Raw genomic sequence first — 18,385 nt, 5'->3', positions numbered from 1 at the left:
TTCAGGGTTTAGCTGATCGCCATATTTGAAGTCGGGAAGGAATTTTCCTCCAGGGCAGATTGGCAGAGGCCCTGGAGGTTTTTCACCTTCCTCTGCAGCATGGGACACGGGTCACTTGCTGGAGGATTCTCTGCACCTTGGTCTTTAAACCACGATTTGAGGACTTCAATGGCTCAGACACAGGTTTGTTACAGGAGTGGGTGGGTGAGATTCTGTGGCCTGCATTGTGCAGGAGGTCAGACTAGATGATCATAATGGTCCCTTCTGACCTTAAAGTCTGAGTCTATATGAGACTCTGATTCAAAGCCCATTGAAGTCTGTTGAAGTTTTTGCATTGATTAGAGTGAGCTTTGGATCAAGACCTGGGTCGGGGAATCCCACAAGCTATGCCCCCTCCTTGGCAAATTCTTCTAACTTCTGGGATGGCACTGGCTTGCCTTGAGCTCTGGATGGAGCAGGGATTACAGGCACCTTTTGCCAGTGCAACCTCTTTAGCAAAACAGCAAGTTTAATTTTCTGGAAATTACAGTAAACTGAAGAGAAATGGGTATTACATCTTTTACATGTTTATTTGTGCTGGACGCACTTCTTGTTTCACAGTCTAACAATCCGATCATGCCCCCACTGAAGTCAGTGGGAGTTTTGCCATTGCCTCTTATTGGAACAGAATCAAGCCTAGTACAATTACAGCAAACCTCTTCCTTCTCCCTGGATCCTGTTTTCTTCATTTCAAGCACATGCATCTTGTTTAAAAATAAAAGTCAAGGTAGACTCCTCTATAGAACCCCAAAGCACTGCATCAGCTCTACGGTAATAATAATTTGATAAATAAATGAGTTAATTAACATTTCCCTCGTACTGTAACAGACTCAGTGACGTTTTTAATTGTCATTGGATTTTAGGGGTAGTGCAAAGATACATGTTCCCCATAATATGGAAATATTCTGTTTGTTTTTTCTTAAATATTATTGACAGTCCTTACCCAGGTCCAGGCAAGTTTTGCTGGTGCAATTAGCCCTAAACAGCACATTTTGAAATGAGAACTATTCCAATCAGAAATGGAGCAAATACCTCCCGACCTTCCTCTCCCAGAGCAGAATCTAGACATGAATACATCCATTGGCTAAACTGGGGATAAACCAATTTGGGGGAGATGAGGAAAGGGGGCGATGGAGGGTGTTCTGAGATCCCTCATGCCTCAAGAGTTCCATATTGCCACAGCATGTCTCCTAGGGAGCGTATTTTCACTTCCCGAATCCTGAGAACCAAGAGCAAGCGCTGCTAGACAGCAATGTGAAGCACTCCCTCCTCCTTGGGAGGGAGAGTTTGAGCACGTTTATGCTGGGACTCTCCCATTCTCACCCTCCCACTCCAGTATAAGGGAGCACATGGGCTGACCCTGAATTCCAAATGGTGAAGGAAGGGTGTCTCTGCCTTAGAATTCACAGTGTGCAGTGTTGTAGCCATGTTGGTCCCAGGATATTAGAGACAAAAATGGGTGAGGTAATATCTTTTATTGGACCAACTTCTGTTGGTGAGAGAGACGAGCTTTCAAGTTACATGGCGCGCTTCTTCAGGTCTGCGTCGCTTGAAAGCTTGTCTCTCTCACTAACAGAAGCTGGTCCAGTAAAAGATATTCCCTCACCCACCTGGTCTCTTGGAATTCACAGCACAGTCCTGAAGGCCTGCAGCTCACAGGACAGTTAGAGTCCAGAGTTTGTTCTGGGTGTCTCAGCATCATGCTGCAGTGTAATGATGGGCTGAGCTCTCAGCTACCATGGTGGCACATCATTATGCAATGTCATCATGCATTGATGCTGCATTATAGCACAAAGATGGAAACACCACAGCAACTGGTCCTCCCACAATCAGATGGTAATCCTAGAAAAGGGTTTTGATACAACAGGTGAACCAAGGAAGGTGATGGCATGGGTCACTAGGGCAAAAGATTGGCTGAAAAGAATGTACAGGCTGTTTGTCCTGAACTTTTTCTGATAATGAATGACTAGATGCATTATCACTGGGGTAGCTCCATCGGTGGTACCAATGAGGGTGCACTAGTGTAGACAAGTTACTGGTGCTTTTAATACCATGCCATCTCACCTTGCCCCCAGCAGATTGAGGGGATGTGGTGGTAAAAATACTGACAACTGCTGGTGCCTTGTCTACATTAGAGCTCCTCCCTTGACTACCAGTGGTGGAGTCACCCTGGGGATAATACAATGGTGGGGAATTTTAAGGAAACAGCCAATGTGCAAAAGGCCACAGTCAGTCTGAAGTTGTAGTGCTACCCTACCACATATGCATATGCAACCTCTACCACAATCTGACTTTTAGTACAGGAGAGAGGGAGGATTAAGTACATCTGTGTCTATAGAGCATCAGTGACAGACAAGAAGGACTCCCACTTCTGTAGCAATCAAAATGGGTTCCTTTTAAACTGTGGAGGGAGTGGAGATGCTGATGAAATGGAGTCCCCACCCATGTGCTTGCAGTGGGCACATCTCTCCCCATCGCTGCTGTTGTCATGCCTGGAAGTGGGGTGGTAACCAAAGAACGTTGATCTTTGGGTATCTGGGTATGGGTTGGTGAGGTTAACAAAAGGCTGCAACACTGGTCTTCCCAGAGTGGGTGCCAGGAAACCGCTCCCTTGGGATAAGGCTGACATCCCTGACAGAGCTAAGAGAGAATAAATGTGTTAGTGGGAGCATGGAGAATGAAACAAAGAGGCAAAGGTCGAGGACAAGTTCTTAAGTGCTTTGCTAGTGTGTGATGTGGTTGTTCTTTAAAAGAGAGTTGCACTTAAAGGAGAAGGACAAGCTTGTGGGTAAGGCATGGGACTGGCAAGATCTGGACTCAGTTCCTAGCTCTGCTACAAACTCCCTGTGTGACCATGGGGAGGTCACTTCACTCCTGAATGCTTTAGTTGCCCATCGGTAACCTGGAGATAATACTTCCCTGCCTCACAAAGGTGTTTGAGGATAGATTCACTGATGTCTGTGAGGGGCTCAGATACACAGAGTTGAGGGACCAGAGAATTACCAACAGAGAGGGATGAGAAATTCCTTGGTGCGGTGCTCTCTAAGCTGCCGCGGTGAGAACTGCTGCTCTCCATTATTAAAGTGTGATTTGCATTTAAGGAGTGAATGTTTGTAGCAGAGGCACACAGGCAATGGCAAGTAAACACCAAACATGGCCAGGGACATTACTTCAAGAGTCAACACACCCCAGCGATGTTTAAAAAACAATGTTCTTGCCACATGGAAGTTCTGTGTGGCCATTTTCTCAGACTTTGGGTTCACTTTGAGGGCAGGGTTTATTATTACTATGTGTACTACCATAAATGTCCATAGTACTTTACAAAGGAAATAAACAAAAGGGGCCAGATATTCAGCAGACTCCATTAGAGCTGTGCTGGTTCACATCAGCTGAAGATCTGGCCCCATTATCCCTGATCCAAAAGTTTCCAACAGAAGGTTTCCAAAAGGAATTGTGACCCCTGGGAATACAGGTGAAATTAGGTTTTGTTTAAAGGCAGGGAAAAAATATTAATTATTTGAACAGAGTGGCCTGGGTGGGAAAGGAGTGATACAGCTGGTCATGTTTAGCATCCAACAGTAGTTCCATGTCCTCTGTGAGATGAGAACATTTGATTTTTCTGGGCTGTGGTTCGCTGAAATTTTCCTCTTGTCATATAATCGAAAATAAACCTTTGCTTCTTTTTTAAATTAAAATGGGCATTTCTGAGGTTCCTGCTTGTGGTCTCTGTACTGCAGAAATCAGATACCATCTGTGGCACTAGTGGAGTGCGTGCAGCCTGTTCTGCACTGGGGATTTCAGCCAGCAGTGCCCAGCCCTCTGTGTAGATAGGAAATACTGTTGTAAGCCTGAAGGAGTTATAAGGGAGGAAGGATGGTTCAGAGCTCAGGTGCTAGAGCCTGGGATTTGGGAGACATGTTTGACTCCCTGCTCTGACAGAATTCTTAATAATAATTATCATGGTCGTTACCATATTGCCTAAGGGCCAACCAAGAGTTGGGCCCCATTGTGCCCGGCACTGTACAAACACAGAGTAGTATATAGTCAGGCTATATCTACACAATGAGCTAGAGGTGTGATCCTCCTACTTGTGTACACATACTTGTTAGCTCTCGTCAAGCAAGAGTGAGTATAAATAGCAGTGTAACTGTGGTAGCACAGGTAGCAGGAGCGGAGGCACAACTTAGCTGTGCCAAGTACGTACCCCCTGATTTCAGACAGATACGTACTTGAGATGGCTAAGCCATGCCTCTACTGCTGCTACCTGTGCTACCCTGCAGCTATGCTACTATTTACAATCATGCTTGCTTGATGAGAGCTAGCATGAGTATGTGCACTGCTCCTGGGGGAATTATGCGCCCCTACGCACGCACAGAATTCACGTCCCCTGCAGATTTTTTCCCCCCACAGAAAATAGATTCTGCTGGGGAGGTGCTGAAATTACACTTTTCATCCACCAGGGACTGCTGTGGCATCAGAAGAAAGGGCAGTCAACTCAGGGCCAGAGTAGCCAGCCATAGAGAGGGAGGAGGCAGTGACTTCCTTCCTCACAGCACCTGCCCATGGAGCCTGGTGAGGAGATGGACAGAGGAGGGCATGGGGCCCATGGGGCTGCTGGGGGTCACATAGACTGAGGTTCAGAAGGGCTAGTGGGAGGAACTGGCTGGGGCAGGGGCACAGGAGCTACTGGGGTGACAGCATTGAGACAGAAGTGAATGGAAGAGGAGGTGCAGGGCTACGTGGGGTGGGGCAGTGCAGTGGCAAGGGGAGCAGGGGCAGATGTGCCTGACTGAATGGGAGAGGCTAGGGGTCAACCAGTGTCTGCATGGGAGAGGCTCCCCAACTCCCTAACAATCCCTTCCCTTCCTTCCCCCCAAAAAATGTTTCATACTTCTCCCACCCACACCCAACCATCCTTCAGGTTCACTGCCAGGCTCCTTCCCAGCAATTACTTCCCTCTCCCTCTGTTCCTCCATTACCCCTGACTCCCCCAAGTCTTTGTATTGCTTCTGACAGGTGTGGGAAATACATTTCTGTATTGTAGTTTAAATGACTTATTTCTCAAAATTCAGTATTAATGTGCCTAGTAAGGAATCTATTTGTCAAAAAACATTTCCTGAATCTTTTATTGTATATATTGTTACAGACATACTTGCTGACAAGTATTTTGAAGTAAATTACCAAAATAATTGAACCTGGCATGACTATATTGTGTTGTTTTGACAAATAAAAGATGCAGAATTTTAAAATATTGTGTGCAAATAAAAATGTTGGTGCAAAATTCCCCAGGAGTAGTGTACGCAAGCAAGGGGATCACAACCCTAGCTCATAGTGTAGACATGGCCTAAATAGACAAGAGGAGACACAGTGTGGGCAAAGGAGTTGAACACACAAGCAGAGAGAAATGAAGGCTACTTACCCATCACCAGAGTTCTTCAGGATGGCCTCTGCATAGTCACACTCTTGGGATGCTCTGACTGGTGCAGTCTGAATGTTAGAATTCTAGCTAGCAGTCCCCATTGGATCACTCCTGCATCTTCCTTGCTCCTCCCCTCAGTGAACATCAAACATTCTAGAGCAAGGGTGTAGAATGGGTATGGCACTCCTGATGCCTCAGTGTCTTCCTCTGCGACACCTATGTCTCTTGGTAAGTAGGATTCTAAGGTAGTGGGGAAAGAGTGGGCAGGAAGTGTGAATGTGCAGAGTTCATCTCTGAGAACTCTGGTTACAGGAAGTAACCTTCAATTCTTTTTCGAGTGTTGTCTGCATATTCCCACTCTTGGGATAGACTAACAAGTAGTAACTGTGGTTCAAGATGGTGGGACCATGGAGTCCTAAGTACGCTGGGGCCTGGTCTACACTACGAGGGGGTGTTGATATAAGATACGCAACTTCAGCTATGGGAATAGCGTAGCTGAAGTCGACGTATCTTATTTCGACTTACCTCCCGTCCTCATAGCACGGGATCGACAGCCACGGCTCCCCCCGTTGACTCCGCTACCACTGCTCACCCTGGTGGAGTTCTGGAGTCGACGGGAGTATATTTGGGGATTAAATATCGCGTCTAGATGAGATGCGATATATCGATCCCCGATAAATCGATCGCTACCCCCAGCGGGTAGTCCGGACATACCCAAAGACAGTAAAACTGCTTTGCCAAATTTTGCAGCAGACCTAGATTCCAAGTCTATTGAGTAATGTTTAGGAAAAGCAGGGACTGAACTCCATGCTGCTGCTCTGCATGTCTCTGTTAAAGAAATGTGTCTAGAAAATGTCATAGAGGCTGCCTTTGATAGAATGTGTCCCTCAGGGACAGGTAAACCAAGCAACTTGTAAGCTTAATTAATACATAACCTAGCCCATCTTGAAAGAGTTTGCATGGAAACAGTCCTCTCTTTATTTTTCTTTTCAAACACTATAAACAAGCTTGGAGACTGTCTAGGTTGTTTAGCTGTTAGAAGGGCTTTACCTGTTTATTTAGACATCTAATGTATGTAGCTTAGCTTCCTCGTCTTGACTGTGAGGCTTGGGGAAAAATACTGGTAAGATTAGATATTGGTTTATGTGAAAATATGAAACCATCTTTGGTTAAAAAAAACAACTTTGACTGTGTACAGAGAATTACCTTATGAAACAGTAAATGGGAGACCAGTCAGTAACACACGCAATTCACTTATATGTCTTGCTGAAGTGATAATTATTAAAAACAATGTCTTAATAGATAGATGAAACAAAGTACAACTTGCCATTGGCTCAAAAGGAGGTTTCATTAATTGTGAAATCACTAAGCTCAAGTCCCAAGATGGCACAAGGTTTCTTAATTGGAGGATACAAATTATTAAGACCTTTAAGAACCATTAATTATATCATGAGTAAAAACTTATTTACAATCAGGCTATTCTGATATGGCTGAAAGATTAACCTTAACTGTAGACAACGAAAGACTCACTCTCTTAAGATGCAACAGATATTCAGATATTCTAATATGCAACTAACAGGGGCTATAAAACGATCTATCTCATACATGGAAACTTGCAATAAAATCCTTTTCCATTTATAACCATAACATTTTTGTGTGGACTCTTTTCTTGAATGTATCAGTACATTTTGCACCTCTAATGAACAAGACTTTTTTGTTAGTCTCTAAGGTGCCACAAGTACTCCTGTTCTTTTTGCGGATACAGACTAACATGGCTGCTACTCTGAAACTTTTTTTTTTAACAATCCCAGAGACTTATTCCCCATGCTGTTAAGTGAAGAGAGTGAAGATCTAGGTGATAACTTTCCCCTGTTGTGTCAACAAATACAGTACTACTAGTAGAGGTGTGATTAACTCTCTGGACAGGTGAATTAAGTCTGGGTACCACTGTTGTCTCGCCCAGGACGGTGCTATTAAAATTACCTTGGCTCTGTCTTGTTTTGTTTTATCACTCTCTGAATGGGGAAAATGCGTACATAAGGTCTTGACCCCAATTTATCAGAAATGCCCCTGACACCGAGTCTCTATCTTTGTCTGCCCTTGAGCAAACAGGTTCTCTTCCTTTGATAACACTTTTATTAAACAGTCATCTAGATAAGGATATACATAAGTCCACTGTTTTCTTAGATATGCTGCTACAACCAAGAGGCATTTTGTAAACACACTTGGGACTGTGGATAAACCGAAAGGGAGGACCCTGTGCTGATAATGGTCCTTTCCTACCATGAAACACACATTTTTGAGGACATGATCATATTGAAATGTGGAAATACGTTATAAATTCTTAGTTGCAAACCAAGTCTGAAGGAAAGGAAGGGATTATAGAAATTAGAGAGAATATGTGGAAACTAACATTTTTTTATAAAAATGTTTAATTATCTGAGATCCAAAATGGGACGAAGGCTTCTGGGTTTTTTCAGAATTTAGAAAATAATGTGAATAAAACCCCCTCCCTTTGTACTCATGAGGTACTTCCTCTATTGCACCTGCTTGCAAAAGGGACTGAACTTCCTTTCTAAGTGAAGCTAATGAACTGGATCTTTGGTCAGTGAGAAAACAGTGGGAGGAGACAATTTGAACTGAATCAAATAACCACATGCAATGATGTCTAGAATCCACCTGTCCAATGTTATTAATTTCTGTATTTGTTGCATTAACCCCCACGCCCAAGATCTAGCTGTAGATCTGACGTTCCTCATTTTTTCTAGCACTTTTTTCTGTCTGTGTGCTAAACAAACCATCTCCATCAAAAGGAAGATCTTCTATTCTCTGAGGGACAAGGATTACTTGGTATAAGCAAAAGATCCTCAGTACTTGACATGGGTTTTCCCTAAAGGACATATAGAGCTTGCTTATCATAGAAGCTTTTATTACCTTTTGAGTGTAACTCAGGCCCTGTCTACACTGGCAAGTTTCTGCACAGTATAGCAGCTTTCTGTGCTGTGACTCCCGAGGTGAACACACTGCCAAGCCACATAGTGCACAGAAACTGCGCAGTTGTAGCGCTTTTGAAGGACATAAATCCACACCATGTAGAGGTTAAGCATAGGAGTTTATTACACACAGCGCTGGCGGAGTGTTATTTTGCTTATTAGGCTTAGAGACACTGTCAATTAATTGATTACAATAGAATATATAGATTTTCCATGGGTGGGGGGAAATGACAGGGTAGGCAGTTTTACACCCCGGGATAGGTTTTGCAGCAAGACAAGAGAAGCACATTAGCCAATGGTTAAAAGGTTACATAATGTCTCCGCCCATGGTCTTAAGTTAGCAAGTTAACATTTAATTACTACTTTGATGAAATGTTATTAGTATAAAAATATATATATTGAATTTTGATTTGGGGTTCATAGGAATGGAGCAACTTTTTTGATTAACAGGTATATTTTTAGGGGTTAAAGCAAAGAAACAGTGAAAGTATATGGCAATAAAGATTGTCCCCTTTATGTCTTAAGGCAGGCGTTGGTCCCTGGGAAGGGAGGTGGAAGGATGCCATATTTTATACTGACGTGCTAACTTTTTATAAACTCAAGCTTGGATTTGTGGGAAGAACGTCTCCCTACAGAAGAGACTAACACAATAGAGATTCTCTGTTTAATTTGCAATTTTGAATAAGACACAATTATTTAGTTTTTAGCTTTAACACCTGGCAATTTGCTGACCAGGCCTATTTTAGCAAAACAAGATTATTTGTTTACTTCAGTTTTTTCTTAGCTGATTACTATTTGCTAGGCCTCTGGTCCCTTAACCATACTCTGGACTTTGGGTCTGAAAAAGAGCTGGCACAATCCATATACCAGGTTGTTATATAAAATGCACATGGATTGTAACCTTTCAGCTTTAAAAAAACCACCCCCATGAGAGGTGGGTTTAGTCAGGATGGGATTGGTTAAGTGGGATGAAAAGGGAAGGGAAACAGGATGTGAAGGGATCAGGGCAGGGGAGGAGGGGCAGTTGTCGAGTGAAGCTGAGGTGAAGAAACTAGGAGGGAATGGGATAGGGTGTGTTGAAGCAAACAGCCAATTAGCACAAGACAGAGAAAGTACGCTCAAAACTGTAGAAAGTTCTCCGACTGTCCAGAGGCCCTGCTTTTCTGGCTGCTTCTCCTGGCCAGGGGTAGCTTTCTCATGTGACCTTTTGCTGAATCATTTAGTTTCTGCGTGCCTCAGTTCCTTCTCTGTAAAATGGGAATAATAGTACTTATCCTCGCAACAACTCTACCGCACAGGCACCACCTTCCCTAGGTGCCAGGGGGTGCTCAATCCCCGACTCTGCCCCAGGTCCTGCTCCCACTCCACCTCTTCCCCCAAGGTCCCACCTCTTCCCGCCCCATGCTGCCCCCTCCCTAGCGCACCATGGCCTCACTCCTCCCCCACAGAGCCTTCTTCATGCCATATAACGGCTGATCGTGACTGGCAGGAGGTGTGGGGAGGGAGGGTGAGGTGCTGATCAGCAGGCAGGAGGCACTGGGGGGGAGGGAGAGGTGCTGATAGGGGGCCTGCCAGTGGGTGCTCTGCGCCCATCTTTTTTTTTTTCCATGTGGGTGCTCCAGCTCCGTAGCATCCACAGAGTCGGCGCCTATGCGCAGAGCGGTGTTGTGAGGATATATGCAATAAAGGTTAAGAGAAGCTCAGATACAGTGGTAATGGAGGCCATGTACGCATCTAAAATAGATCTCTAGATAGGCAAGCTGCAATTTGCACTGATGCCGTTTAGCCATTGCTGAAAACAGGGTAAATGTTGCACTAATGCAAATAGCAGGTTGGCTGATCTATCCTAGGGTTTGCACTGGTGCAGCTGGCCATCAATGGCAATAAGTGGGGCACATTCCCACTGTAAACAAGGCCTGGGGACCCGGAAACGATGTGTGAGCAGTGGCTGTTTTAAGGTAAATCAGTGGCTCTATGCTCTGTGCCTAACTGCTTCCTTACCCAGCCATGTGTGCACAACTTGGTTAGCAAGGGAAACACAACCACTTATCTGAGGCGGGACTGAGGGGAAGAGAGCGGAAGACTGAAGAAGCTGGTAAGAAATGGGTTCATGTGTTTTTCCAGATCATTTCAAAGGCCTTTCAGCAAAATGGCTCTTAAGTGTTTTTAGTGAATCAATTACAGGGATAGGATTATTCCTATACAAACATGTGAGTTTGTTTTCTCTTTTTTCCAGGTAGCGGCAGCTTTCCTCTGAAAAATGACCAATAAACCCCTATTTCTTAATCCCCAAACTTCAGTCAGAATGAAATTACGGCAAATCTCAATCGATTTAGTGATCGAAATTGAGCCTCTTTTAAAAAAACAAAAAACACTATTAAAATGTCTAGACAAAATCAGGCAGCGTGTTTCTGCTATGCTCAGCCCCTCCATGCTCTCTGAGATATTCCTGGCATGCTGCTGTTTTACATAATATTGGTGCCATGAAGCATGGCCTCTTTAGGTGAAGAGGCAGAGATTAATGAGCCACATGGAAACACTAATTTGTCTGAGTTAGAGGAGATTAATTATGTTAATGGTCTAAGCAAAGCTAATCTAGAGGCTAGAAATGTTCATTCAGTGTCACCCTTAAAGATTGTTGGACTTGTATTTAAACTCTGTGAAAAGAGAATCTGAAAATAAGTGATGTATTTTATTTACAAAATGTGAGCTCTCTCCCTTTTTTCTCTGTGCATCAATATATATAGGAGTTGTGTATGTGCATGGGAGGATAACAGAGCCCTCATTATTTAATAATATTTTACATCTCTCTACCACGTCCTATCCCAGGGGTTCTCAAACTTGGGGTCGTGACCCCTCAAGGGGTCGCAGAGTGGTTGCATGGGGGTTGTGAGCTGTCAGCTCTGTGGGGCTGACAGCCCTGAGCCCCCATTAAATTAAATCCCCCCCACACACACACACACACACTCTCAGAGGTTTGCTGTGTGAAAGGGTCACCAATACAAAAAGTTTGAAAACCACTGTCCTAGCCTCAAGGATCCCCAGATGCTTCCGAAACGATGCATTTCAGTCACTACTGAAGTCCAGCCACTTCTGGATTGAAATACAGCAGCTGTTTAACTTTCAAGGAGCTGGCCAGTCTTCCAGAAATGTTGTACACTATTGCCAGCAGTATCAAAAGTCGCCTCTGATTCTGAGTGCCTCAACTTTTAGTTAAGATACTTGAAGCCTGATTTTCAGAAGTGCTGAGCACCTCTGACTGAAGTCAGTGGGAGCGGTGGCTGTGCAGTACCTCTGAAAATCAGGCCCTGGGTGTGACAAACTGGGCGCACAAAATCTGTGGCCACATTTGAAAATGTGCCTGCTAATGACGGCTCAGTTGGGGAAGCCTGTAAAGGGGCTAGGCTAGGAAAAAAGAAGGATCTATGGCTAGGAGAGCGAGGAGCTGGAGAATCAGTATTCTTGGGTGGGGCAATGCTCACCCATGCTCCACCTCACCCGGATTGGGAAAAGTCCCTCCTCCCCTGGCCTGCCTTCCTACTGTTCTCCTCCTTCCCAGGTCTCATCCCCTGCCTCCCTTGTGGAAGTCTGGATGGCAGACTGAGAGGAGCATCAGTTGCCAGGAGCAGAACAGAGCTGGCATGGTGCCCAGAGTGACTCCATGATGAAGAGGCTACTGCCTCAGGAGATAAGGTGGGCAGGGAGTGCAATGTTCCTTCGCATTTGGGGGAGTCCCTTTCTCTCGCATATTGTGGCGAGTGAGTGGTATAGAGAAGTGGAAGAAGACACTTTCTGCTCTTGGGAGGAGAAAACAGGAAGGAAGCTGAGAATGGGGTGGTGGAGAGAGGGAGGAGAGACTTGGGTGACCAGACAGCAAATGTGAAAAATTGGGACGGGGTGGGGGGGGTGCTAGGAACCTATATAAGAAAAAGATCCAAAAATCGGGACTGTCCCTTTAAAATTGGGATATCTGGTCACCCTAGGAGAGTCTGCTCCTACCCCTTCTCTGGAATCCTAAGGATAGGTGTAAGAAAGTGATGGTGATGTAAAAGCTCTTGAAGCATGGCTGTAACATGCACCTCCCATCACTAGATAATTCTGTACAGTAGCTTTTTTGGGGTGGGGGTGGTGGCAGAGTTACTGAACTTCAAACATGGAGGTTTGAGATTATTACACCATAGTTAAAGTTGCAACTAGCTTGTGTTTTAAAACTATTTTGTCGCTCCTGTAATTATAAATCTGTTACAGAGAGTATGAAAAACAAGAGTTTGGGGCTGAGAGGAGCTGCAGCATTCAGGAATTTAAGACAAACAGATGGAAGATGCCAAGAAAAGTACTTTAAAAGCTGGGAACTGGAATACAGGCTGTGTTGTGTCCTGGTTTGACTCGAGGGAATTTAGGTTCTCCTGAGACTCATGTGGAAATGGCTGGAACATGGATCTGCTAGGGAAGTTTATTGCAACATTCCAAGGTGAAATCATTTTATCTTTCTGACTTTAAATTTTTGTTATTATTCTGAGCTCTTCAAATTTCGGAAAGTTCAGCTGGGAAGAGCAGCTGTGCTTGTTGGCATTTGCTTTGATTCATAAAAGATACAGGTGTGCTGCCAAAAAATCCTAAACTGAAGAGAAATTGGGTTACAGGAGTAAAGATCAACACTACACAGAAACACTACTCTGTAGTGTAAGACAAGAAGTGAAGAGCTGTGTGCCCAGCTGAAAGCTGAGGGCATGCAGTTGCCCAAGTTGGAATCTGGCCAAGACATGTGAGCCAATACCACTTGTTTAATACAATATATATGGTTGGAGGTAGAAGACTTGAAGCAGGTTGGGTTTCTCAGTCCCTGTTCATTGTTCAGCTTCATATTTCGTAGGTGGTCTTATCTCCACATCCCCTACCCTTTTGGTGGTTCTCCCTTACACATGGATTTATTTTATACAAAGCTGTGGTTTTTGAGAGGATGGGGCCACATCTTCAGTAAAGGAATCTCTCATAATCTTCTAGGAATATGAGAGAGAGAGAATCAAATAGCTTATTTTAGCAGCAGCCATGGCAGAAATATTCTGCCCACCTCCCCAGAGAGGGGAGGGCAGTATGCCCACAGCAGCTTTTAATGTATTCATCAACACCAGACAGGTTCTGATTAACCACAGTTGTGTCTTCCAGTGGAGCGTAATGATTAGGTCCATCCATCCTTTCTATCGCTGCATGCTCCCTTCCAAACAAATCTCATCAGTCAGTTATTCTCCATTAGACCTTTATCAGACAGCATTTAAACTGCCACTTGAAATCAGCCACATTGAGTCTATTATTGGCATTTCCACTTCTGTTTCCAGTTCTGAGTTTTTCAAATTGATGAACCTCCATTATCATTGTATATATTCTCCTCCTATGACCTCAGAACCTTCAGCCAGTTCTCTTGTAGTTGCACGTCTCAGTATTAACCTCTTGTTCTCTCTTCTCTCCTTGCTCTCTCTGGCTTTCAAGAGGTGACTCGGTGATGTGCAAGCAGGAAGGTGAGTGGGATATAGAGGCTATTCAGCCCAAGCAGAAGTGCCTAGAGGCATGGCTCAGCCAGAATACCTCTGGGAGTAAAAGTCGGCAGGCACTGCAATACCTGTTTAAAGGGTGAAGCATGCGCTCTCCCACGGTGCTTGCCGTTGCATCACAGGCTATAGTAGAAGGTTCACAATGCTGGCTGTGCCTCCCTGTGATGCCACGCACCACTCTCTGCGGAAGGTCACCCATTTAATGAAAAACCTTGGATAATGTCAAAAAATATTGTGGCAAATTATGTTTGATGTTAAGTGACTATGACTGTCTGAGTATTTACGCCCTGAAGTAATATAAGAGCAGTCTATCTGAGAGACCACCTGCAGCCTTCTGTCCTGTCAACTGACTATTGGAATTGATCATCCCACTATAGAGTTTTGAAAGGACAGGAGGCGTGGCCTTCTCTGTGAAGGTCCTGTATCTCTGGAATGCTTTCCTCCTTAATTTACACCTAGGCAATGATGATCTTACATTTCAACATAGCATCTTTTGTCCTAAAAGATCTCAAAGCACTTTACAAATTGAAAGCAACACACAAATTACACATAGGGCATGCTTAATCCGTACCTGAAATGTGATCGTCTCCAGGATGAAAACAACTAACTTCAGTAACACAAAGCAATATTAGGCAACAGGTTAGGACAAGAAGTGAAGAGTACCTTTTCCAAGTGAAACGCTGTGGGGAGTTTTTAGGTAGGCAGCACATAATGGAATTTTGGTCAGGACACTATGTGACCTTTACTGGCCTTTTTATTTTTATAAGGAGTGCCAAGCATTCAGGTCTTCTCTCTGTCTTTGTCTCATCTGAAAGATTGCACTTACAGTTGCATGGGGCTTCCACACACCTTGCTAAGCCATTGGTTCAATATTAACTCATAGAAAAGAATGCCACATCCATCTTACCACCATCACTTTCTGCAGAATCTAAGTATTTCTTAGAGGTCTCTGATCCAAGCATTGAACTAAGTGGGATTGATCTAGATGATCTGACTGAATCATATCTGTGACATCCTTTCAGTAAGGGACTTGATTCCCTCCTCCACTGCCCCCATAGGCACAGTGTTTGCAAGTTGAACTGCCCTGTGTCTGCAGTTGCACCATTGGACACATTCAATTCCAGCGATGGGCAGGTGCTGGTACCATCCTCATTTGGGGATCCTGATGAAGAGTAGAAGTTTTAAACTCCAGCTAGGACTCCAGAGAAGCCACATCACAAGTGGCTCCCTAGGAGATGCATTGAATCAGCACATCTGGCTCCGTACCCTTCTGAAAGAATTGGGTTTGAGGGCATCTTGAGCTCCTCCAGGCAGATTTTTCTGCCTTTGGGTATGTGCAACCAGGGTTCCGCTGACAAGAATGGATTGGGCTTGAAGATTTGGGTTTTTTGATTTGCTGTGGCTGAGGGCTTGTTCTGACGGTTGGGCTAGCGAAATTTCTTTGTCAGTTGCAGAATTCATTGAGAATCCATGTAGTGTTTGCTAGCCATTCCTCAGGCCTCTCTTTATACTTAGACTGGACCTGTTGCATGTGGCAGGGTCCAGGGCCAACCAGCCAATCCACCTGTTTAGGTTTTGGTCTGGAACCAGGGAAAACCATTCTTGAGAGAGGGAGAGAGGCTAACTTGGATCTCTCCTTATGAAGTAAAATAGAAAGGGGGTGAGTTTGTCATCCTCCATTAGGAAGACACAGGGTGGGGAAGGAGCCAGCGGCTCATTGCCTTGGAAGGAAGAGGGGCCTAGTGCTTTTAATATACAAGGTTTTAGTCCTTACCTAGTCAGCAGTGAGAGTAACAAACTGTAGAGCTTACAGACAGCTTGAAAAAGTGGTGAGTCATGTGGCAGCTATAAGTCAGTTTTTGGATGATTTGGGGTAATTATCAGGATTGCTGTTCATTTCTCTTTTCTGGTTCATTTAGTGGTGCATTTTGTCATTTCAGTTTTTTGTTTCTTTAAACAATTAACTTGCACCTATTTTTGGTCACTAAATTTTACACCTCTGGTAAGCTATTTCCTGTGGCTGCCTCTGGGATTCCCTAGTACCGCATCTGTGGTACTTCCAAGCATGCACGTGCTGCCTTTTTCCCCACTAAGACTTATATTATACAGTGTGCAAAGGGGGCAGGGGTGTTCAGACATGCAGGGACACCCTATAAATGAGCTGCATGATACATATTATTTTATTTGCTGACAAATAACTGCTCTGGCAGATTTGCATGCACAAAACCTTTGTCCTGTGCCATGTGAGGATTTTGTAAAATGCAAGGTGTGCGTAGTCTAAATGTTAACAAAACTCAAAGGATAAAGATGTAAATTATTTATTTATTGACCATGACAAGAACAGAACAGCCCTATGCATTTCTATCTGTAGTTATTTCAACACTGTAAAAGAGGTCTGATGACTTATATGAAGTGTATTGTTGGAACAGATACCACAAAGCTACACTGAAAATTGTGAAAATTACTACTGACATGGGGCATCCTTAGCAGTTTGGGAAGATGCCGAGAACTTGCTCATATGTTGAATGTCACCCACCAGGCTTGCCATCTGGCTGCCAATGGTTTGCAGCTCCTGGGCCACTTTACCTATGTCCCCTCGCAGTCCCAGAACTGCATTTTTTATCTCCTCCAAAGTGCCCAGGGCTTTCTGTGTTGTGCCCACGTTACGTGACCCTTCAGCAGAAGGCATATTGGGGCTAGCCACGGGATCTACATTCTGCACAGGAAATGCCCCCCAGCTCCCACCAGAAATGCGGAGAGTTCTGCTCTCAAAACTGTTCACTTTTCCAGCACAACGTCTTGAATTATCTGGGAGGAGATTCAGGATGCTGGTGTTTTCACTCTCCTCTTCCTCAGATCTTTGGCAAGAAAAAGGATGTGTAACCCTGTCCTTGAGACAATTAAAGAAAACAGAAGAGGAGAGCTTGTGAGGTGAAGACAAGCCTGAAGGTCCACAGGAAGGGATAAGGTTAGGATGAACTATGTTCTCTGGAACAACTGAGTCTGGGGATGAGATGGAAAAGGTGGAAAAAGAGGACGTTGTTGCCATGGAGCTGGTTGAACCTAAAACGTATGTAAAAGAGAAACAAAAATGAACACTATACAATCTTTGCATAAAATTAATAGTAGCAGTAGTAAATTATTTATACTAAGGTAGTGTCTGAAGGCCTGATTGGGCCCTGGGTCCCATTGTGCTGGGTGTTGGGCGCACACACACAAAAGTGTTAACCCCTGCCCTAAAAGGCACAAAGAGTAGAGCTGGTAGGAAAATGAGGTGGTATTATGTAACATTCAGTCCACATGCTGTACTTGACACAAGACCCAAACAGCCTTAACACTGGACTGATTCACAAGCCAAAAAGGATCTACTAAAACATCCAGCATGGTGCTAAATTGTAACAGACCATTGTTCAGGTTTATAGGTGGAACACCCACTTATTTCAAAATTCATGAGACAATTCCTGATCTTCATACATGACCTGAGAGCACAGAGCTTGTAGGACAGCTAGAAAATATAGGAATGACATTTCTAGGCCCCACAGCCTTACAAAGATATTACACTGAGGATTAAATCCTCAGATGGGCCAGAGCAGCACCCACCACACCTTGGGACCGGGGGGGAGGTAGCTTTATGCCAACTTTGCAGTCTTCCTCCCTTTCCTAGGACCAGCTGGAGACTTGTTTGGCCCCTGAACTGCTCTAAGTCAGACCAGTTTGTAATGGTCCCAGAGTTCATTACACTACCTGAGGATCACTACAGTGCAGCACTCTCCCTCCTTTAACGGCTGGGAAGGAGAGAGTTATGTAATTCTAGCCTTATTCCCTCATGCTGGAGGAACCCTTAGCTGTCCTTTTAGAAAAGCTTTGTCTTCATTGCACTGCCAAAGTGCCAAAAAGGAGCTTTATTACAGGCCATGACCTAGCACTCAGTCTTCACACTGTGACATTTTACTGATGCCCGATATCATTGCATCACTTGCACTGATTCCACCTCCTATGTGAAAAAGCAAATATGATGCAAGTATTTTGTCCTGCAGGATAAAAATAAAAAAGATGGAGTGACACAAATAACTATAGGCTCTGAAAGGAGCAGTTTAACAGAGTTTTTGCCTCAAGGCTACTGATAATATTTTGATTATATCTACACACTACTATCTAAAATATAAACACATATGTAATTTAACAGTACGAGTACCTGTCTTGCAAATCTCCATGTACAATGTATAAGAGGGCTTGGGTGTCTGACTTTCACCAAACAGATCAGACTTTATTTATTTTTTATTTTTTTAAATTCTTTTGCTGGGATGGAGAGATTCTCCACTCGATTGCTGCTTCCATGAGTAACTGGCTTCCTCTTCTATTCTGAAAATACTTAGTATCTCCTT

The 18,385-nt window shown here is 44.1% G+C and overlaps 1 protein-coding gene across 2 annotated transcripts in view; it reads right to left on the bottom strand.

Annotated features, from left to right (window-relative positions):
- Window positions 1–16,304: 16,304 nt before the first annotated feature.
- ENTHD1 (ENTH domain containing 1) overlaps window positions 16,305–18,385 on the bottom strand; it is a 60,698-nt gene continuing 58,617 nt past the window's right edge. For both annotated transcript variants that reach the window (XM_045001923.1, XM_045001922.1), the window contains exon 7: window positions 16,305–17,063. In XM_045001923.1, the coding sequence (XP_044857858.1) occupies window positions 16,465–17,063 (599 nt within the window). In that variant the 3' untranslated portion in view covers window positions 16,305–16,464. The remainder of the gene's footprint in view (window positions 17,064–18,385) is intronic.

This window comes from Mauremys mutica, chromosome 1 (assembly GCF_020497125.1).
Source record: "Mauremys mutica isolate MM-2020 ecotype Southern chromosome 1, ASM2049712v1, whole genome shotgun sequence".
Lineage (NCBI taxonomy): Eukaryota > Metazoa > Chordata > Testudines > Geoemydidae > Mauremys > Mauremys mutica.
The sequence above is the reverse complement of the archived record's forward strand: the minus strand, read 5'-3'. Positions and strand labels throughout refer to the sequence as shown.